The sequence below is a fragment of the Chiloscyllium plagiosum genome, unplaced genomic scaffold (assembly GCF_037043375.1).
Source record: "Chiloscyllium plagiosum isolate Xiang-an unplaced genomic scaffold, Cpla_swu_hap1 HiC_scaffold_12, whole genome shotgun sequence".
NCBI classification, from domain to species: Eukaryota; Metazoa; Chordata; class Chondrichthyes; order Orectolobiformes; family Hemiscylliidae; genus Chiloscyllium; species Chiloscyllium plagiosum.
The window spans coordinates 105694510-105717454 of NW_028270150.1; the positions used below are offsets into that span (position 1 = coordinate 105694510).

At 48.5% G+C, this 22945-nt stretch overlaps 1 protein-coding gene across 13 annotated transcripts in view; it reads right to left on the minus strand.

Annotated features, from left to right (window-relative positions):
- Positions 1-22945, minus strand: part of LOC122555467 (phosphorylase b kinase regulatory subunit alpha, liver isoform-like) — a 143471-nt gene that overhangs the window by 35255 nt on the left and 85271 nt on the right. For 8 of the 13 annotated variants that reach the window (XM_087993152.1, XM_087993149.1, XM_087993151.1 and 5 more), the window contains 8 exons: positions 21191-21347; positions 13522-13601; positions 11053-11131; positions 10801-10930; positions 7621-7722; positions 6452-6570; positions 2350-2388; positions 31-87 (listed from right to left, as the gene is read on the minus strand). In XM_087993152.1, coding sequence (XP_087849278.1) covers positions 31-87; positions 2350-2388; positions 6452-6570; positions 7621-7722; positions 10801-10930; positions 11053-11131; positions 13522-13601; positions 21191-21347 — 763 coding nt within the window. The remainder of the gene's footprint in view (positions 1-30; positions 88-2349; positions 2389-6451; positions 6571-7620; positions 7723-10800; positions 10931-11052; positions 11132-13521; positions 13602-21190; positions 21348-22945) is intronic. The other 5 variants (XM_087993159.1, XM_087993155.1, XM_087993160.1 and 2 more) reach the window with 2 other exon arrangements.

The window sequence follows — 22945 nt, forward strand, 5'->3', positions numbered from 1 at the left end:
GCTAACACTGTACCACACTGGAGTGATTACCATTGATCTTTGTGGCTGAATGCTGGACTCTAACGAACCTCCACTGAAAAAGGAGAACTACCAGAAAAAGGAAAGATAAAACAGAAATAAGATGAGGCATAAGGAAAGGCAAAGCAACAACAGCATTCACAGCAATGATGGATATTTATTGCTGGAGCTGACAATGCAGTGAAAGGCACCAAACATCATTTCTTTGTTGCAAGCCCATACGCTGTACCTTTTAAAATAATCAACAAATAATCCGGTGATTTGAAAAGATCTTCCTTCTCTGTAATTTGACGAGATAAATGCAAGGGGCTGCATTTTGGGAAAGTAAATCTTAGCAGGACTTATACACTTAATGGTAAGGTCCTAGGGAGTGTTGCTGAATAAAGAGACTTTGGAGTGCAGGTTCATAGCTCCTTGACAGTGGAGTCGCAGGTAGATAGGATAGTGAAGAAGGCGTTTTGTATGCTGTCCTTCATTGGTCGTGTGCAATTCTGGTCTCCTTCCTATCGGAAAGATGTTGTGAAACTTGAAAGGGTTCAGAAAAGATTTACAAGGCTTTTGCCAGGGTTGGAGGATTTGTGTTACAGGGAGAGGCTGACCAGGTTGGAGCTGTTTTCCCTGGAGTGTTGGAGTCTGAGGGGTGACCTTAATGAGGTTTACAAAATTATGAGGGGCATGGATAGGGTAAATAGGCAAGGTCTTTTCCCTGGGGTGGGGGAGTCCAGAACCAGAGGGCATAGGTTTAGGGCGAGGGGGGAAATTTATAGAAGAGACCTAAGGGGCAACTTTTTCACACAGAGGGTGGTACGTGTATGGAATGAGCTGCCAGAGGAAGTGGTGGAGGCTGGTACAATTGCAACATTTAAGAGGCATTTGGATGGGTATATGAATAGGAAGGGTTTGGAGGGATATGGGCTGGGTGCTGGCAGGTGGGACTAGATTGGGTTGGGCTGAAGGGTCTGTTTCCACGCTGTACTCTATAAGTAGGTACAAATAATCCGATTCGTCAGGGTTGGGTGTGATTGTTACCAACAGTTGAAAGCAGCAGCTGGGTGCATTCTGAAAATGGCTGGCCTGTTTTTGAAAAGTAAATTTCAATTTGGATTGCGCTGTCAGTATCCCCAGTCCAGCCAGTTCTCTTATGCTCCTGAAATGGTGCTGCTTCAAAACATACTTTCTTTAAATCTGAAGAGAAGTAACCTATCACTGCATTGGACAACTTGCAAGCAATTTGGAAGCAAAAGCCATGCAAGAATAATTAAAATATAAGTCTGAAAACACAGACTACAGATTAAATACAACTCTGCACTGCAAGTTGGCTCAAACTTATCTCCTTGAAATAAAAATCACAAAATAAGGACGGTTTCTCATGAACATCTGTGCCCTTCCCCTTTAGATTTGCTCCGATTTCAATTTTCAAAGCTGAAACCAGACAGATCAGCCTTTCACTCTCTCAGGGAGTAATGCTTCCATACGGAGTAAACGGAAAGGATAAAGTTGTCCGATTAAAAGGCACATTCGGCAGGCAACAGCACAGCGAAAACCACAGCCTCAGCTCAATCAGAAGCTGAACATTTTCAAGCAACCGTCAAATTATCTGAAAACTTGCAAAGGCTCTGTTTCGGTGTAATTTTATCCTGTCTCCAGCAGGTCAGGAGATCGGGGCAGTTGGAGAGGGAATGCTTTTGTAGGATTTCCCAGAGAGTGGACCCTTCCTGAGGGACGTTCAGCTATCATGGGGTTACTCTGTGTGAGAAACGTCCACCAGGAGGTGAAGGAGGTGGGGATTAGATTAGATTACTTAGAGTGTGCAAACAGGCCCTTCGGCCCAACAAGTCCACACCGACCCGCCGAAGCGCAACCCACCCATATCCATTCCCCTACATTTACCCCTGCACCTAACACTACGGGCAATTTAGCATCGCCAATTCACCTAACCTGCACATCTTTGGACTGTGGGAGGAAACCGGAGCACCCGGAGGAAACCCACGCAGACACGGGGAGAATGTGCAAACTCCACACAGTCAGTCACCCGAGGCAGGAATTGAACCCGGGTCTCTGGAGCTGTGAGGCAGCAGTGCTAACCACTGTGCCAACGTGCCGCCCACAGATGGGGGGGGAGGGGGGGAGAAGGGGCAGCAGATGAAGAGTGGGAGGCAGAATGGGGGTGGGAGAATCTGGGCAGAGGGAGATGGAGGATGAGAGATAAAGGGTGTTGGAGGGAGTAGATGGAGAGGACAGGAGGCGCTATTCCAATGCCGGATGTGTTCAGTATCTGGGTTACTAATGAACATGCAAAACCGCAAAGTGCACACGGCAAAGAGAAGTCACCTGATCAGCGAGTAAACTAAGTTTTTGACTGCTGTCCATCTAGAACAAAGAATGTTTATTTAAAAAAACAGACTTAGCCAGTCACCTGTGTATCCTTCATTTCATATGAAATATTGTAACGGGGTCGGTGGAGAGGTGCCTCTGAGGGTACGGTCCTGTGCTAATGTCCCATTTCCAGCCCGGCCTGATTAAAATTTACACCCCCGGGCCGTCCCCACCTCTCTCTCCTCCCCCCCCTACCCCAGCCGTGCCCCCCCCCCCCCCCCCCCGGGTCGTCCCCGCTCCCCCCCCCACCTCCCTCTCCTCTCCCCCCACCCCAGCCGTACCCTCCCCCCTCACGCCCGTCCCCCCTGACCCCCCGGGCCGTCTCCGTTCCCCCCCCACCTTCCTCCCCCCCCCCCACCCGTCCCCCCTCACCCCCGGGCCGTCCCCACCTCCCTCTCCTCTCCCCCCACCCCAGCCCTCCCCGCCCCCCCACCCCCGGGCCGTCCCCGTTCCCCCCCCACCTCCCTCTCCTCTCCCCCCACCCCAGCCATACCCTCCCCCCTCACGCCCGTCCCCCCTGACCCCCCAGGCCATCTCCGTTCCCCCCCCACCTTCCTCTCCCCCCCCTCACCCCGGGCCGTTCCCCCCCCCCCCTCACCCCCGTTCCCCCTGACCTCCCGGGTCATCTCCGTTCCCCCCCCCCACCTTCCTCTCATCCCCACCCCAGCCGTCCCCACCCCCCACTCACCCCCGGGCCGTCCCCATCCCCCCCCACCTCCCTCTCCCCCTCCCCGCCCAGCCGTCCCCACCCCCCCTCATCCCCCTGGCCATTCCTAACCCTGTCACCTCACACGGTCCTTCATCTGCGTACCCATTACTGTGCCCCCTCACCCCGTTCCCCTCACTGTGCCCCCTCCCCGTACCCCATTTCCCTCACTGTGCCCTCTCCCCCTCCCCTTCCCCTCACTATGCCCCCTCCCCATTTCCATCACCTTGCCCTCCACCGTTCCCCTCACTGTGCCCTCTCCCCCTCCCCTTACTATGCCCCCTCCCCGTTTCCCTCACCTTGCCCTCCACCGTTCCCCTCACTGTGCCCCCTCCCCACTCCGTACCCTTCATTGTTTTCCACCATCCTGCCTGCTCCCTCCAGCAGCTGTGTGACCCCACCCTGTGCCACCCTGCCCCTCCTGCCCACTGTTGCTCACCCGGTGACCCTGCATCAAGTCCCATTTCCCCCTCACCCCGCAGTGCACTCAGACCAATGCTGGCTCCTGGTCTAGTCATGTGCGGTTTGTAAACTTGCTCACATCCCATCCTCACAGCCCCGTTTTCCCTCCCACTGCCCACCTTGGTGATGGGGAGGCAGGTTTACCCGAGAAGCAGGGTTCAGGTTAACTGGGCCTGGAGTTCATTCGAGGTCAGGAGGATGAGAGTGAAAGTTTGAATGCGACTGGACAGACGGTTACAGTCTCTGACTGGCCTGCAAGGGCAGCGATGTTCTCCCTGGTCGAGAGTTTCGAACCAGGGGCCACAGTCTCAGGATACGGAATCAACCATTTGGTCTGACATCAGGAACCGTTGGTTCACGCAGAGGATAATGAACCTATGGAATTCTCTACCACAGAAGGTTGTGGAGGCCAAGTCAGTAAACATATTCGAAAAATAGACGGATCAAGTTTTAGTTATTGAAGGTGTACGAGGAGAAAAATGGCACTGAGACAGAGGCTCAGCCACGGTTATATAGAACGTCAGAGCAGGTTCGATGGCCTTCTCCTGCTTCTAGTTCCTGTGTTCCCATGTAATCTCCTTCAGCCCCATTACTTTTGAGCTCTTCGTGTTCACTCATTCTCAGGTTTCTTTCCGACTGCCATCGCTCCACCCTCAGCAGACCCCACATGCGGCTCCCTGTGCTTCTGAGATCTGGAATTCTCTCCCTAAAGCTCTCTGCCTTTCCATGTCACTGCAGTCCTTCACAACACCCCTCTGAAGGTGAACCCCAAACTCCCCCCTGCCACCGCACCCTCCCACCTCTGGTCACCTCCCCAGCAACCCATGTGAGGTTCTGGGGTCACGCTGCAGTTTGAGGCTCCTGGTAAGGCTGTGTCTGTGGCACAGGCAGTGAAGGCCACAAGGGAGCGCCTGTTTCCAGAGACAGGCAGCTGCACAGGAGGGTCAGCCGCCTGGGCACCTGCCACCTATAGCAGAGGGTTAAGCCCTCAATGTCGGGCAGGAGGTCGCCTTCCAGGAGGAGATTACTCAATCTGACTTTGAAAAATGTTGCACTGTTTCAAAACAAAAGATATATGCAATCCTTGCAAAAATATAACAAGGCGGCAGCATTAGCAGAGTGAATTTCGAAGGTGGGTCATTTCCTGTGGAATACAAGGCAGGCACATTCTTATCTCTTGGGTGATACTGCTTCTCTGATCCACCCAGAATCCCTGCCCATTCTGTGGGGACCACCTATTGGCCTCTCCAACCTCTTAGCCATCTCCTCGGTGCCTGTATGTGCCACTGTGTATCCACATATCTGACCACCCCCCCCATCCACCGCTATTTCATCATAGAACCCAACAGTGTATAAACAGACCATTTGAGCCATTGAGACCACACCTCCAAAGAGCAACCCACCCAGACCCATCCCCCTACCCTATCCCGGTAACCCCCACATTTCACACGGCTAATCCACCTGGAGTGCACGTCCCTGAACACTATGGGCAATTTAGCATGGCCAATTCACCTAATCTGCATATGGTTGGACCGTGGGAACCCGGAGGAAACCCACGCAGACACGGGGAGAATGTGCAAACTCCACACAGTCACCCGAGGCTGAAATCGAACCCAGGTGCCTGGTGGTGAGAGGGAACAGTGCTAACTGCTGAGCCACTGTGTCTTCTCATACATACAGTCATGACCAGAACCCCACAGGGGCAGAAACAGCCTGGCACCTTCCAGCAACGATGCCAAGTCAGACTCAACTGCATTCTGCTACCCCCGTCTCAGTGGTCTTCTCCATCCTACACCACAGGCCTTATATTCTGCTATTTTCCTATGTTACACACAGTGAAGTCACTGGCTTTTGTTATGTATACTGTACACCAATTCTGAACAAATTAGGAGCAGGCTATTCAGTCCCTTGAGCCCATCCTGAAATTATAACCATGATTTTCTCACTTCTAAATAGATGATGAACTTACAACTACCATTGAATTGCAAAGTTAGTTCAAGTTTATCAATTAAATTTTAAACTCTTAAGATATTTCTCTTTTAAAAATCCCCACATGATGGCAACGTTGTCAATACTGTAATCAGAAGTTAGAAAATGGAGCATTTCCTGTGTTATATATATCAACTAACAAGTGTCACTTGGGTCAATTAGGTCAAAATGGTCCCGGAGGATTATAGGATTGCTCTGTCATTTTAACCTGAGGGTCACCACATCTCAGATGAGGGGAGAGGATGAAAAAGAGAATCCTTCATTTAACCTCAGCCGGTGTGGGAATTGAACCTGTGCTGTTGGTGTCACTCTGTTTGACAAATCTGCCAGCCAGCCAACTGAGCTAAACTGATCGTGCACCTCTAAATCCATTGCTTGGTGGTACAGAACTTAAACACAACTGAAAGCCAACACAAGGTTGGAGCTTTCCATTGCTGCACTCATCGGGACTGAAACACAAGAAAACCAACTTTAGAAAGGAAACATCAAATTTCCCGTCATTTAACTTGTTGTTCCCATTCTGAAATTAGTGTCCTCACACTTCAGGGCCTCCTGTTGAATGGAAGAAAAGAAACGTTGTCCTTAATCTTCCTTCTGCCCAATGTTAACATGAGAAGTTAACATGGGAGGCACAGTAGCTCAGTGGTTAGCACTGCCGCCTCAGCACCAGGGACTGTGTGGAGTTTGCACATTCTCCCAGTGTCTGCGTGGGTTTCCCCCCATAATTCAAAGATGTGCAGGTCAGGTGAACTGGCCATGCTAAACTACCCATGGTTTTAGGTGCATTAGTCAGGGGTAAATATAGGGTAGGGGAATGCGTCTGAGTGGGTTATTCTTCGGAAGGTCAGTGCCGACTTGTTGGGTCAAATGGCCTGTTTCCACACTGTAGAGAATCTGTACCTGCTTTATTTCCGACTTTATTTTACTGATTCCAGTTCTCTCAGTCTTTGTTGCTCCAGCATGACCAACTTCATGGATAGAAATGATGGGGCTGATAGCAGCGGAATCGATGGGTTGTACTAAAACACACAACACAGATGCTTTTGTTAAATGGCATATTTACAATGTAAAACGAAAAGTGAAAAACACGGTGGGCGGCACGGTGGCACAGTGGGCGGCACGGTGGCACAGTGGTTAACACTGCTGCCTCACAGCGCCAGAGACCCGGGTTCAATTCCCGCCTCAGGTGACTGACTGTGTGGAGTTTGCACGTTCTCCCCGTGTCTGCGTGGGTTTCCCCCGGGTGCTCCGGTTTCCTCCCACAGTCCAAAGATGTGCAGGTCAGGTGAATTGGCCATGCTAAATTGCCCGTAGTGTTAGGTGAGGGGGTAAATATAGGGGTATGGGTGGGTTGCGCTTCGGCGGGTCGGTGTGGACTTGTTGGCCCGAAGGGCCTGTTTCCACACTGTAAGTAATCTAATCTAATCTAATCTAATCTAATCTAATCTAATCTAATCTAATCTAATCTAATCTATAACTTGCAGGGTAAGGTACCTCCTTAAGGTAATGAAACATCACAAGGTGCTTCAAGGGATTGTTGTCAAACAAAGAGGTGCATAGTTCCATGAAATGGGAGTCATGGGCAAACAGGGTGGTGAAGAAGGCATTTGGCATGCTTGCCTTCATTCGTTAGGACACTGAATGTAGGAATTGGGATGTCATATTACGGCTGTACAGGACATTGGTGAAGCCGCTTTTGGAACACTGCATTCAATTCTGGCTGCCTTAATTTGAGGGGGTGCAGAAAAGATTTCCAAGGATGTTGCCAAGTTGGGAGGGTTGGAGCTACAAGGACAGGCTGAATAGGCTGAGGATGTTTTCCCTGGAGGGTCAAAGGCTGAGGGGTGACCTTATGGTGGTTTATAAACTTATGAGGGCATCGACAGGGTAAGTAGGCTTGGTTTACTCCCCAGGGTAGGGGGGAGTCCAAAATGAGAGGGCATAACTTTAAGATGAGATTCCCAAATGATAGGATATATAAATTAATAACAAACAATAACGTCGTCACCGTGAAAAATGAACTCGCTCTTGACAAGCCGCAATTTTACAATAATAATGTCGACACTGACCACTCTTTTCAACCCCAAACTCCTTTCCACTTAGAATGTGGTGTAGCAGCTTCTTCATGTCTGAAGGACTCAGATTCATCAAGGTCTCAGAAGCCTCCTCCCCTGCACATCCAAAGAGAATGTGGTTTAGTTAACAAATGCCAACACAGATAATTCACATAGTAAACCGTGCACACTGCATTGCCAATCAGGACAGCATTTTAAAATCTCACTGGCTTTTCACCATCCGCATATCCCCGCTCAGAGACATTGAGTAGAATTGAATATTCTCCCCCAGGGTGGGTTTGGACACAACAGGGGCATTTAATTGGGCAAGAGGGTGCCTAGTGGGGCCCCCACTGCCTTGTCACCTTTGCCCCAGTTAAACCTCTGGATGGGCTTGCTGCTCCCACTGCCATATGAAAACCATAAGTTGCCAATTAATATCCACTTAAAAAAGCTTCATCCTGGCAAAGTTGGTATTCACTGAGCAATAAGTGGGGTGTTCACCAAAGTCATAGCTCTGTGTAAGCAGTAATGTTGGTGCATCATTAAGCTCTACCCACGCTGATGATGCCACACAGTCTTTGGATGAAGTAGAAGCAGTCTAGAATGAGGTCCTGATGGAGACAGATATGCCACCTCTGGCTCCTAACAGACTTCATTATTATGTCCAACAAGCCAATACCATTTGTGTCCACTCTTATACATTAAATAACATCTCATTTTCCAAACGGCGGTTTGGTAATTGAGTACCGCTGACAAAGTTTTGTCTACATTTTTCCATCTTTGCGCTAGTTTTTTTTCTACTAGTGAGGACATCTGTAAGAATACTAATGTAAGAAGGAAGTGCTGATTGGTTGGCAAATGAATTATGGTTGCTAGAGGTGTTGCCATTGAGAACGCACCAGTTCAATGATGACTGACAGTTAACTGTCATGTTTTGCTTAAATTTAAACCAGGCAAGATTACTCTGTCCTCAGACCAGTGTGTTCACCCAAATGAACCAGAGACTGGCTATCAGGTGTTTTTTTTAGTTGAAACAGGTGCGATATGTGGACATGTTCTTCCTGTCTACAAAGAGTACGGCTCTGTGCAATAATACATGTAGCTTCCAGTAGGGGCAAGGCCGCCATATTGTAATCCTGAATGACAATCTTAAATGAGCTGTCAGCATTGTCCTAAGCACACTCAAGATTATTTGCTAAATGTTGTCCAGTTGTGGAATCCGATCTACTCTTTGGCACTGTGCTATTGTCAATACCTTTGCCTGTGGCAAGTAATGTGGTTCATGAATTTTAATGCAATGTGATGCTAGAAACGTAGGCATATTTTATCATATACTATTCCCTTGGTTTGATCAAACAGAGCTGAGGAAACATGATGGCTCAGTGGTTAGCACTGCTGCCTCACAGCGCCAGTGACCCGGGTTCAATTCCAGCCTCGGGTGACTGTCTGTGTGGAGTTTGCATGTGCTCCCCGTGTCTGCATGGATTTCCTCCCACAGTCCAAAGATGTGAGGGTTAAGTGAATTGGCCAAGCTAAATTGCCCAGAGTGTCCAGGGATGTGTAGGTTAGATGCATTAGCCAGGGGTAAATGTAGAGTAATAGGGCAGGGGAATGGGTCTGTGTGGGTTACTCTTCGGACGGTTCATGTAGACTTGTTGGGCCGAAGGACCTGTTTCCACACTGTAGGGATTCTATGAGAGCTAACCTGCTTGGTTCAAAAGTTAACTGTCAAACATCATAAACTGGTTCATTCTGTTTGGAAACAACCCTACCAGAGTATTCATGCCCAAACAATCAGAACTCATCTCCTATACAGTATAAATGCTGTTTTCCCTTTGTTTTTGGATTCTTGTGAAATATTCTGGTGAGTGAAAAACAAAAAGCTGCGACAAAATGGGTCTTTTCTCAGCCATTCTCAAGATTTGTTCAACAAGGAGTGATTAATCCTGAAATATCCTTTAAAATGTAATAGGATGGGCCCTCATACAGAAATTATTTTATATCATTTCTTTATGCGCCCTGCTTAAAGTTTGACTGGGGCGAAATTTAATAAGCAGTAAATTTCACGACAAGATCAAAGCACGTGTTTCGTGAGGACTGGACATTATGTGGGTAATCGACTGCAAAACCAGATATTTCCATATTCCCAGGAATTAAACCATCAAAATCTATGTGACAATAGAGATGGGGAATGCAAGGGGAATGGCATATAAATGTGGGGAGGCTTTACTGCAGCTGGGCAGGGCGTTGGTGAGACCACATCTGGAAGACAGTGTTGGTCTCGAGAGGAGTTTATCGGTTCACTGAGGTGACTTATCTTAGGAGGAAAAACTGAAAGGATTGGGCTGACCTCTGTCAAAGTTTGGAATAATGAGAATAATTATCTTTGTATTCAGTATGTTGATTGATTGATTGTTGTCACATGTACTGAGATACAGTGAATAGTAGTGTTTTGTATCCCAAGTAGGCAGATTGTACCAGACAAAGTGCTTCAGGGTAGCAGAACACAGTGCGGAATACAGTGTTATAGCTGCAGACAAGGTGCAGAACAGAGAGAGATCAAAATTAACATTTAATAGGTCTGGTCAAAAGTCTGGTAACAGCGGGGAAGAAGCCGAAAGATTTATAAGATCCTCAAAGTCTTGACAGCGTGGAGGCCCCTGTAGGACAGACTGGAACCAGGGGACAGAGCTTAACAATAAGATGCCTCCCCTTTTAAGGCTGAGGAGGAGGAGAGTGTTTTTTATTCACAGACAGCACTGGTGGCTGGGTCACTATTACTCAATGCAAAATCCAACAGGATTTTCAAATTGAAGAGCAAAGGAGTCAGGTTAGTGGGGGGGGGGAGCTAAGCGAGGGGTGCAGGCAGGAAAGTGGAGCTGAGGCCAAAGTCAGATCAACCACTGACTGGCAGAACAGGCTCCTGTGTTCCTCTGTGTGGCTTGTTGCTTATTGTAGAGACAGAAGAGATGGCCTCGATAGGGATGGGCTCTACAGGGATGGCTGATACAGGGATGGTCTCTACAGAGGGATGGGCTCCACAGGGACGGGCTCTCGAGATGCTGACTGCACGGAGCAGGCAGTCATTTCCAAGAGCCTTTGGTGGAGGAGTTAAACTGGATGAGAACGGCTTGGCAGGAATAACAAGGAAGCTGCTTACCAAACCGGGTCCTTATCACCAGGCAGACCTACCTGAACAGCTAAGGCTGTAGGCTAGCTCTGTCGCCATCACCTGGATGATCAGCCCAACTCGCAACCTGAGCATTTCAGCAAAGAGGCCTGGCTCAGTCCTCACATACATCGCAAGGTAAACCATGATTTCCTGGTGGAACAGGGCAGAGGTACTGTGTAAATAATAGCAACACACACACACACACACACACACACACACACACACACACTCCTCCCCCCACCCACCCCCCCCCCCCCCCAAGATGACCCTACCTGAGTAAGAACTGCTAAGCTAATGTCTTGTCCACTTGCTTCATAAATAAGCTGCGCCAGTTCATTAGGTGGCATTGGTCTAGAAAACAAAAGGAAGATGTCACAGTCCTGTGGGTTTTCAAATCCTCGAGTAAGAAATCCAGATAGCTTTGCTGCTGCTATCTCAGGATAGCAGCTGCAAAATCCACACTGCTCTCAGTCCACCATCGTTTTAATGCACAGGAGGACATGGGCAGCGGATACATGGGAGCACCCTCCCCCTCGAAGTTCCCCTCTAAGCCACTCACCAACCAGACTTGGAAATATACCACTGGTCCTTCACAGTCACTGAGTCAAAATCCTGGAATTCCCTCCCTAATGGCATTGTGGGTCAACCCACAGCACATGGACTGCAATGATTCAAGAAAGCAGCTCACCACCACCTTCTCAAGGGCAAGTAGGGATGGGCAATAAATGCTGGCCAGCCAGCGATATCCACATCCCACGAGTGAATAAACTAAAAGAAAACAATCTCGTTGGCTTGGTAACCAATAAGGTGGGGCATTCTACCAATAAGGTAGAATGATGTGCCATAAAATAAAATTGATCCACTATCTCTCTGCTGCTATCCAATTAAAAATTACACAACAGATTTATTTGGAAGCACTAATTTTTGGAGCACTGCTCCTTCATCAGGTGGAACTATGGGACTATTTTTTTTAGATTAGGTTAGATTACATTACAGTGTGGAAACAGGCCCTTCGGCCCAACAAGTCCACACCGACCCGCCGAAGCGCAACCCACCCATACCCCTACATTTACCCCGTACCTAACACGATGGGCAATTTAGCATGGCCAATTCACCTGACCTGCACATCTTTGGACTGTGGGAGGAAACCCACGCAGACACGGGGAGAACGTGCAAACTCCACACAGTCAGTCGCCTGAGGCGGGAATTGAACCCAGGTCTCCGGAGCTGTGAGGCAGCAGTGCTAACCACTGTGCCACCGTGCCGCCCATAACCTGGTGTTGAGAGATTTTTAACTTTGTACACACCGGTTCAACACCACTAGCTCCACATCATGGCTATCCAACTAGTCCCACACCCCTGCCCAGATCCCATGGCCCTGACAATCTTTCTTTTCAGTGAGGAACCAATTAACTATCAAAATGTATGATTCAGCCTGCATTCAGAGGGCACAAACCGATTTCAACAATGCTGTGCCCGTCCCCTCTGTTTCTGCCACCAATACCGCCCCTCCCCCACCCGAGTGTGAACAGGGTCAGATACTCACCCGCCCTCCCCCTCCCCAGTGTGAACAGGGTCAGATACTCACCTACCCCTCCCCCCACCCCAGTGTGAAAAGGGTCAGATACTCACCCACTCCTCCCCCCACCCCAGTGTGAACAGGGTCAGATACTCACCCACCCCTCCCCCTACCCCAGTGTGAACAGGGTCAGATACTCACCTACCCCTCCCCCCACCCCAGTGTGAAAAGGGTCAGATACTCACCCACTCCTCCCCCCACCCCAGTGTGAACAGGGTCAGATACCCACCTCCCCCCCACCCCAGTGTGAACAGGGTGAGATACTCACCCCCCCTCTCCCCCCACTCCAGATGAACAGGGTCAGATACTCACCCCCCGCCTCCCCCCACCCCAGTGTGAACATGGTCAGATACTCACCCACCCCTCCCCCCACCCCAGTGAGGACAGGGTCAGATACTCCTCCCCCTCTCCCCCCACTCCAGAGTGAGGACAGGGTCAGATACTCACCCCCGCCTCCCCCCACCCCAGTGTGAACATGGTCAGATACTCACCCCTTCCCCCTCCCCCTCCCCAGTGAGGACAGGGTCAGATACTCACCCCTTCCCCCTCCACCTCCCCCTACCCAGTGAGGACAGGGTCAGATACTCACCCCCTCCCCCTCCCCAGTGTGGACAGGGTCAGATACTCACCCCTTCCCCCTCCCCCTTCCCAATGAGGACAGGGTCAGATACTCACCCCCTCCCCCTCCCCCTCCCCAGTGAGGACAGGGTCAGATACTCACCCCTTCCCCCTCCCCCTCCCCAGTGAGGACAGGGTCAGATACTCACCCCCTCCCCCTCCCCAGTGAGGACAGGGTCAGATACTCACCCCCTCCCCCTCCCCCTCCCCAGTGAGGACAGGGTCAGATACTCACCCCTTCCCCCTCCCCAGTGAGGACAGGGTCAGATACTCACCCCCTCCCCCTCCCCAGTGAGGACAGGGTCAGATACTCACCCCTCCTCCTCCCCCTCCTCCTCCCCAGTGAGGACAGGGTTAGATACTCACCCCTTCCCCCTCCCCCGTGAGGACAGGGTCAGATACTCACCCCTTCCCCTTCCCCCTCCCCAGTGAGGACAGGGTCAGATACTCACCCCTTCCCCCTCCCCCTCCCCCTCCCCAGCGAGGACAGGGTCAGATACTCACCCCCTCCCCCTCCCCAGTGAGGACAGGGTCAGATACTCACGCTGTGATGATCCGCTCTCGTGGTTCTGGGGGCAGGCCCACCGTCAACTGCTTCTGATGGGACAGCAGAGCTGTACAAGCCTAGACACCGAAACAGGACACGCAATGACTGATGGGATTTAAAAAAGCAATCTGAGGGTGAAGATATGTCACAGCTCAGTGTTAAACTAAGTCAGCATAATGCATGATAGGTCAGGCAACATAGACCATGTTGACAAAGAGTGCTCAATTTTGAACATGCACACACAGATAAACACACATATACAGATATAGAGACACAGCAACACACACACGCAAATATAGAAACAAATACAGATACAGAGACACGCACCCACAGACACACACATATACAGTCAGATACAGAGACGCATACCCACAGACACAAACACATACAGATACAGAGAGACACACCTGCAGATTACACACAGATATGGAGACACACACACGCAGCTACAGAGACACATACACGTACACATACAGAGACACACATAGACATACAAACACACAGATACAAAGATGCACAAACAGATACAGAGAGACACACATACAATTGCAGAGATCAACATACACATAGATATGGAGAGACATGCACACGTGCAAACACACACACAGATGCACAGATACACAGACACACACACCACAAACATACATGAGATACAGAGACATATATATGCGATACAGAGACATACACACTATACAGACAGACAGGAAAGGAGAGAAAGACACAAACATAGATACAGACACACTCAAGCGCACAAAGACACACACACACACACACACGGAGACACAAACCACACACACATAGACACAAACACACCAACACAGCACACATACAGAGATACAGAGGCAGACACACTGAGATACACACACACACTGAGACACACACATACACACACAGATATAGACATACTCACACATAAATACAGACCCACTCAATGCACAGAGACACACACACATGATACAGAGAGAAACAGCTACAGAGATATATACACATAGATACAGCTACAGAGATACACACACACAAACATACACACAAACACACCAATACAGACGCACAGATACAGTGAGAGACACACCCTGAGATACAGACACACACATATACACAAACACAGATACAGGGACACAGATAAAGAAAGAGAGAGAGACACACACAGATAAAGAGACACACAAACACACTCACACATGGATGCAGACACACTCATATACAGAGTCTCTCTCACACACACACATAGATATAGTTATAGAGATACAGAGACACAAACACGCCGATACATTGAACATACAACAGGACAGCACAGTACAGGACCTTCAGCCCACGATGTTGTGCCAAGCATTTATCTTAATCTAAGGTCAACCTAACCTACACACCCCTCAATTTGCTGTTATCCATGTGCCTGTCCAGCAGTCACTTAAAAGTCCCTAATATTTCTGACTCTGCTACCATCACTAGCAGCACTCTCTGCACAAAGAATCTATCTCTGACATCTCCCCTAAACCTTCTTCCAATCACCTTAACATTATGACTCCTTGTGACAGCCATACAGGCACACATACACAGATGCAGAGACAGACACACAGACACACACACACACAGACACACACACACACAGACACAGACACAGACACACACAGACACACACACACAAAGAGAGGCACACACACCAGAGAAAGAGAAAGAGACAGAGACACACACACCAGAGAAAGAGCGAGAGCGAGAGAGAGACACACACACACCAGAGAAAGAGAGAGAGACACACCATAGAATCATGGAGATGTACAGCATGGAAACAGACCCTTCGGTTCAACCCGGCCATGCCTACCAGATATCCCAACCCAATCTAGTCCCACCTGCCAGCACCCGGCCCATATCTCTCCAAACCCTTCCTATTCATATACCCATCCAAATGCCTCTTAAATGTTGCAATTGTACCAGCCTCCACCACATCCGCTGGCAGCTCATTAGAGAAAGAAAAAGAGAGAGAGACACACACACACACCATAGAAAGAGAAAGAGAAAGAGAAACACACATACCAAAGAGAGAGAGAGAACAAGAGAGAGAGAACGAGAGAGAGAGAACGAGAGAGAGAGAACCCAGGTTCGATTCCAGCCTCAGGTGACTGTCTTTGTGAAGTTTGCACATTCTCCCCTAGGTTTTGTCTGAGTGCTCTGGTTTCCTCCCATGGTCCAAAGATGTGCAAGGAAGGTGGATTGGCCATGCCAAATTGCCCTGTAGTGTCCAGAGATGTGTTAGCCATGGGAAATATAAATAGGGGGATGGGTCTGTGTGTGATCCTCTTGAGGGTTAGTGCGGGCTTGTCAGGCCGAATGGCCTGTTTCCACACTGTAGGGATTATAATAATAAAAAGATATATTCACATACAGAGAGACACACACAAACACAACAATCTTTCCAACATCATTAGATCAGACCCATGAAGAGCAGGATAGGCCATTCTGCCCCTTGGCTCAATACAACCATGGCTGATCTGACTGGTCTCAAATCCAGTTTCCTGTCTGTGTATACATAACACTTAAGTCTGTTACCGACCAAATCTCTGTTTATCTAAATTTTCAATATACTCAATGGCCTCCACTATTCTGTGGGAGGGAGATTTCCACAAACGCCCCACAGGAAAGTAATTCTTCTTTATCTCTATCCCAAATGGGACATCTCTAAGGCATAGGAGGCGAAGTAGGCCATTCAGCCCATCAACTCACTGCCATTCAATGATCTGATCATCCTCAATTCCACTTTCCTGCATGTTACAGTTTAATGTTCGACAGTGTTCGAACATTCAATCCAGACACCTCTCAATTCACTGAGATTTCAATGTGGTATACTAATCACTGTCATATCTTGTTGAAAGACTTCAAGGTAATAGGAGCAGCATCAGGCCATTGACACCATTGCACACCTGCTGCCTTTGCTGTTTGAGTTCAGGTATCTCTGGACATCACAGTGTATCCAAGAAAAACTAACAAACTATGAAATTCACAGCTGACCTTGGAGAAGGCTGTGTGGGAGAGCTCACAGCACAGGAACAGATAATACTTTTCTTCAGTATTTACAAATGAGAGGGACCGTATTGTTGAAGAGGAGAGTGTGAAACGGACTGGTAAGCTGGAGGAGATACTTGTTAGGAAGGAAGATGTGTTGGGCATTTTTAAAAACTTGAGGATAGACAAGTCCCCCGGGCCTGACGGGATATATCATAGGATTATGTGGGAAGCAAGAGAGGAAATTGCAGAACCGTTGGCACTGATCTTTTCGTCCTCACTGTCAACAGGGGACTGGAGAGTGGCCAATGTTGTGCCCCTGTTCAAAAAAGGGAATAGGGATAACCCTGGGAATTACAGGCCTGTTAGTCTTACTTCGGTGGTAGGCAAAGTAATGGAAAGGGTACTGAGGGATAGGATTTATGAGTATCTGGAAAGACACTGCTTGATTAGGGACAGCCAGCACGGATTTGAGAGGGGTAGGTCTTGCCTTACAAGTCTTATTGAATTCTTTGAGGAGGTGACCAAGCATGTGGATGAGGGTAGAGCAGTGGATGTAGTGTACATGGATTTTAGTAAGGCATTTGATAAGGTTCCCCATGGTAGGCTTATGCGGAAAGTCAGGAGGCATGGGATAGTGGGAAATTTGGCCAGTTGGATAGAGATCTGGCTAACTGGTCGAAGTCAGAGTGTGTTGGTAGATGGTAAATATTCAGCCTGGAGCCCAGTTACAAGTAGAGTTCCGCAGGGATCAGTTCTGGGTCCTCTGCTGTTTGTAATTTTTATTAATGACTTGGAAGAGGGAGTCGAAGGGTGGGTCAGTAAATTTGCAGACGATACGAAGATTGGTGGAGTTGTGGATAGTGAGGAGGGCTGTTGTCGGCTGCAAAGGGACTTAGGTATGATGCAGAACTGGGCTGATGAGTGGCAGATGGAGTTCAACCCTGTCAAGTGTGAAGTTGTCCATTTTGGAAGGACAAATAAGAATGCGGAATACAGGGTTAATGGTAGGGTTCTTAGTAAGGTGGAGGAGCAGAGGGATCTTGGGGTCTATGTTCATAGCTCTTTGAAAGTTGCCACTCAGGTGGATAGAGCTTGTAAGAAGGCCTATGGTGTATTAGCGTTCATTAGCAGAGGGATTGAATTCAAGAGTCGTGAGGTGATGTTGCAGCTGTACAGGACCTTGGTTAGGCCACATTTGGAGTACTGTGTGCAGTTCTGGTCGCCTCACTTTAGGAAAGATGTGGAAGCTTTGGAGAGGGTGCAGAGAAGATTTACCAGGATGTTGCCTGGAATGGAGAATAGGTCGTATGAGGATAGGTTGAGAGTGCTAGGCCTTTTCTCATTGGAACGGCAAAGGATGAGGGGTGACTTGATAGAGGTTTATAAGATGATCAGGGGAATAGATAGAGTAGACAGTCAGAGACTTTTTCCCCGGGTACAACAGAGTGTTACAAGGGGACATAAATTTAAGGTGAAGGGTGGAAGGTATAGGGGGGATGTCAGGGGTAGGTTCTTTACCCAGAGAGTGGTGGGGACATGGAATGCGCAGCCTGTGGGAGTGGCAGAGTCATTGGTGACCTTTAAGCGGCAATTGGATAAGTACATGGATAGGTGCTTAAGCTAGGACAAATGTTCGGCACAACATCGTGGGCCGAAGGGCCTGTTCTGTGCTGTATTGTTCTATGTTCTAAATGCATAGTCTTCTAAGTGTACCCTTGTTGTAAATCTACAATAGTGAGGAGAGTGGGTTCTTTCTTGATTACATGTTTAATTGAGACCTGTCTCTTGATTAAATTTTAAATATATAAAACATAGGTACTAGTTAGCCCGGAGCAGTGTTTTTTTTTAGAGCAGTACAACTGTGCTATTTTCTGGGTCTGTAGATTATTAAGGTGCAAAGATGGCCTTCAGTAGAGTGATGTGCTCTTCCTGTTAGATGCAGGAGTTTAGGGAGATTTTCCATGTTGATTGATGATTATGTCTGCAGGAAGTGTCTTTGGTTGCAAATCCTATCAGATCACGTGGATCAGTTGGAGCGGCAGTTAGAAGCAATGGAGAATTTACAGGAGCTAGGGGGTGTGATAGATGGCAGTTATAGGAAGGGTGAAAAGCTATAGATACACCCTTTCAAAAGCTTCCACATCCTTCCTATAATGAGGTGACCAGAACTGAACAAACTTTCCAAGTGTGGTCTCACCAGGACTTTACAGAGCTGCAGCAAACCTCGTAGCTCTTAAACTCAATCCCCCTGCTAATGAAAGCCAACACACCAGAATGCCTACTCAACAAACCTATCAATTTGGTTTGCAACTTTGAGGGATCTCTGGACGTGGACCCTAAGATCCCTTTGTTCCTCCACACCCCTGCCAAGAATCCTGCCTTTAATCCTGTAATCTGCTTTCAAATTTGACCTTCCAAAATGAATCACTTCACACTTTTCCAGGTTGAACTCAATCTGCCACTTTTCAACCTAGCTCTACATCCTGTCAATATCCTTTTGCAACCTACAGCAGCCTTCTACTCTATTCACAATCTTCATGTCATTGGCAAACTTACTTACACACCCTTCCACTTCCTCATCCAAATCATTTATAAAAATCACAAGGCTCGGAGGTCCCAGAACTGATCCCTGCGGAACACCACTGGAAACTTGAAAGGGTTCAGAAAAGATTTACAAGGATGTTGCCAGGACTGGAGGATTTGAGCTACAGGGAGAGGCTGAACAGGCTGGGGCTGTTTTCCCTGGAGCATCGCAGACTGAGAGGTGACTTTACAGAGGTTTATAAAATCATGGATAGGATAAATAGACAAGGTCTTTTCCCTGGGATGCAGGAGTCTAGAACTAGAGGACATAGCTTTAGGGTGAGAGGGCAAAGATATAAAAAGGGACCTAAGGGGCAACTTTTTCACTCAGAGGGTGGTATGTCTGTGGAATGAGCTGCCAGAGGAAGTGGTGGAAGCACGTACAATTGCAACATTTAAGAGGCATTTGGATGGGTATATGAATAGGAAGGGTTTGGAGGGGTATGGGCCAAGTGCTGGCAGGTGGGACTAGATTAGGTTGGGATAGCTGGTTGCATGGACGGGGTGGACTGAAGGGTGTGTTTCCATGCTGTACATCTCTATGACTCTGTGCTCCGCCATTCGAACATAAATAGACAGGCAGCAGGCTGGAAGAACACAGCAAGCCAGGCAGCATCAGAAGATGGAGAAGTCAATGTTTCGGGTGTAACCTAACCCCATTCTCCTGCCTTCTCCCTGTAACCTCAACCCCCTTATTAATCAAGGTCCTATCTATCTATCACTGCTCAAATATACTCAAAGACATGGCCTCCAGAGCCTTTTGCGGCTATGGATTCCACCAATTCACCGCCATCATTCACTCCTGATATGACAAGACCTTCAACCCCAGGATTATTCTTGTAAACCCCCTCCGGACCTCCTCCAATGCCAGCACATCCTTCCTTAGATACGGGGCTCAAAACTTCTCATTATATCCCAAAGCAGTCTGACAGAGCCTTATACAGCCTCAGCAGAATATCTCTGATCTTGTATTCTAGCCCTCTTTGAAATGAATGCTAATGTTGCATTCGCCTTCTTAACTGTCCATTAAATCTGAACATTAAGGCAGTCCTGAAGTAGTCCCTTTGTGCTTCAGACTTCTGAAGTCTTTCCCCATTTAGAAAACAGTCTACACCTCTAACCTTCTGACCAAATTACATGACCTCACCCTTTCCCATTTTGTATTCCATCTGCCAGTTCTTTGCCCACTCTCCTAGCAAACCCAAATCCTTTTGCAGCCTCCTAGGAACACCACCTGTTCCTTCAACTATCCTTGTGTCATTTATCAATTTTGCAACATGCCATCGGTTCCTTCATCCAGATCATTAATGTGAATAGTTCTGGCCCCCGTTGACCCCTGAGAAATTCCACGAGTCACCAGCACCCATCATGAAAAAAGATCCCTTTATACCCATTCTCTCCATTCTATCAGACAGCCTATCCTCTATCCATCCATGCCAAGGGATCTTACCTTATTTAGCAACCGCCTGTGTGGCACCTTGTCAAAAGCCTTCTGGAAATCTAAACAGATCACATCCACTGGATCTCTTTTGTCTAACTTGCTTGCTACCTCCTCAAAGAATTCTCACAAATTTTGTCAGGCATGACCTCCCTTGACAAAAATGTGCTCACTCAGCGCTAGTTCACTGTGCCGTTCCAAGAACGCCACAATCTCATCCTTAATAATGGACTCTAAAATCTTACCGAGGTCAGGCGACAATTTCCTGTCTTTTGCCTCCCTCCCTGTTCGAACAGGGGTGGGGTAAGTTAGCCATTTTTCAGTCCTCTGGGACCCTCCCTGACCCAAGTGATTTCTGAAACACTGTCACCAATACTTCTATAATCTCTTCAGCTATCTCCTTCAGTCCTTGGTGTATAGTCCATCCTGTCCAAGTGATTTACCCACCTTCAGACCTTTCACTTTCCCCAGCACTTTCTCCTTCGTGATGGTCGCGACACTCGCCCATGCCCCCTGACCCTCCCGAAGTTCTGGTTTGCCACTGGTGTCTTCTACTGAGTGTCACACACACACACACACAAACACACAGACACAGACACACACAGACACATACGTGGAAGGGCTATGCCAATTCCTGTAGACACATACCTCAGCCAGAATTTCGATCCTCTTCCTCAGCATGCCAGAGATGTAGCGGATCAATCCCCAGTCCCAGTTTTGGCCGGCCTTGCTGTACAGTTCCGTCATCAGACTGCGTACTGTGGCACAGTTCTGTCCTCCAACGTTGGTGTCCCAGTCCAGGCCTCTGGATCAAAGCAAGGAGCAAGAGCAAACAGGTTTTAGTGAAAAACATCCACACTTACTTCAACACCAAACACTGTTAAAGGTTTGGGAGCAGAACATCACAGTGAGATTAAAGCCCTTTTTTTTAAAAAACTCTTTCACAGGAATCAAATACTTCATTCACTGCTCATCTTTAATTGACTGTGACCTGAATGGCTTGTGAGGAACATTTCAGAGGGCAATTCAGGGTTAACCACAGGAGTCACATGGAGTAGGTGAGACTGGGTAAGGCCTACAGATTTCCCTTACTAAAAGGCATCAGAGATGGATTTTAACACGATAGCTGTCATGGTCACTGGCAGTGAGACCAGTTTTCAGCTCCAGATTTATTATGAACTGAATTTAAATTCCACTGGGCAGGATTCAAACCTGTGTATCACTGAGAGCACTTCTCTGGATTACTATAATGCAGTGACATTACTGCACTATGTTATCTCCTTGATTCGCTGATTCCCAAAATAACTAAGTTAGGTGGCTGTCTTTACCGGTAGTCTGGCTGGAGAGTCTAATCGGGAACCTGGGAGCAGGGTATTACTGTCGGGGATCTCCATGACGACAGTCTCAGCTATTGATGGGCTGGGGAGGTGTGAGGAGTGTCCAGGGTAATGGAGGCCTGAGACAGTTCCCCGAGGCTTCACCTGAGGCCTTTCCCAATGCCTCCCCCTTCAGCCTCACTCCAAGACCTACTCCTCTCGGCCTTGTCTTGAAACCTTTCCCCCATGAGGCATGCCACCAAGGCCTGGACAAAATGAGCCCCACACAAGGAAATCTCAACTTTAACAACCTGTGTAATGTATTTACGTGAGGTGTGTCTACAACAATGGTTCCATGCCTGTCTTTGCATGAGCCTCTCGAATGGAAATTTGGCAGCAAATGGTGAGCGTGAGGGGGAGGGTTTGAGCTGACTGAGTGACTCTGTAAGGCAGCACAGGAGCAATACACAGTCCAACAGCTCACTGAAGCCTCATGAGGCCAGATGAACCCAAGGTGGCTGGTTTTCAGCAGGCACGTTCAATCTGACCCCTCACGACACCCCGCGCTCCCACATACTCCCACTCCCATTTACCCCTTCCTGCACCCCAGTAACAGTGCTGTCCAATCCAATGGGGGCACCCGGAGACCTTTAAATGGGCAATTATCAATAACTGGCACCCAGGGGTTTTGGACAGTCGGGAGGGCAGGGGGCTTGAATGGGACCTTCCCTAAAGGACTTTTGGGATCATGAGGGGGTTTCGCTGCCTCTTACCTCAGTGATGGGGAGCTGCCAGCCAACTGCAGGCTGAAAACTCTCCAGGACAGGACCTCAAATCCACCCCACCCTGGGGCCACTGAACAGCCAATTGGCTGGTGTTTCCCTCGAGAGGCCAGAGGCTGCCCTCTCCCCTGACCAGAGATCCCCAGGTGGGAGTGGGAGCTTGTTTTGGGCTAATTGTGGATTAAGGAATCCACATCCTGTGTAATCCTGCCCTCTGGTCCCAGGGCCAGCTGTAATTATAAATAAATTCCTGGTCAAATTCCCCTGCCAGTTTCCACAGTGGAATCCAAATCAGTCTCTTGGAG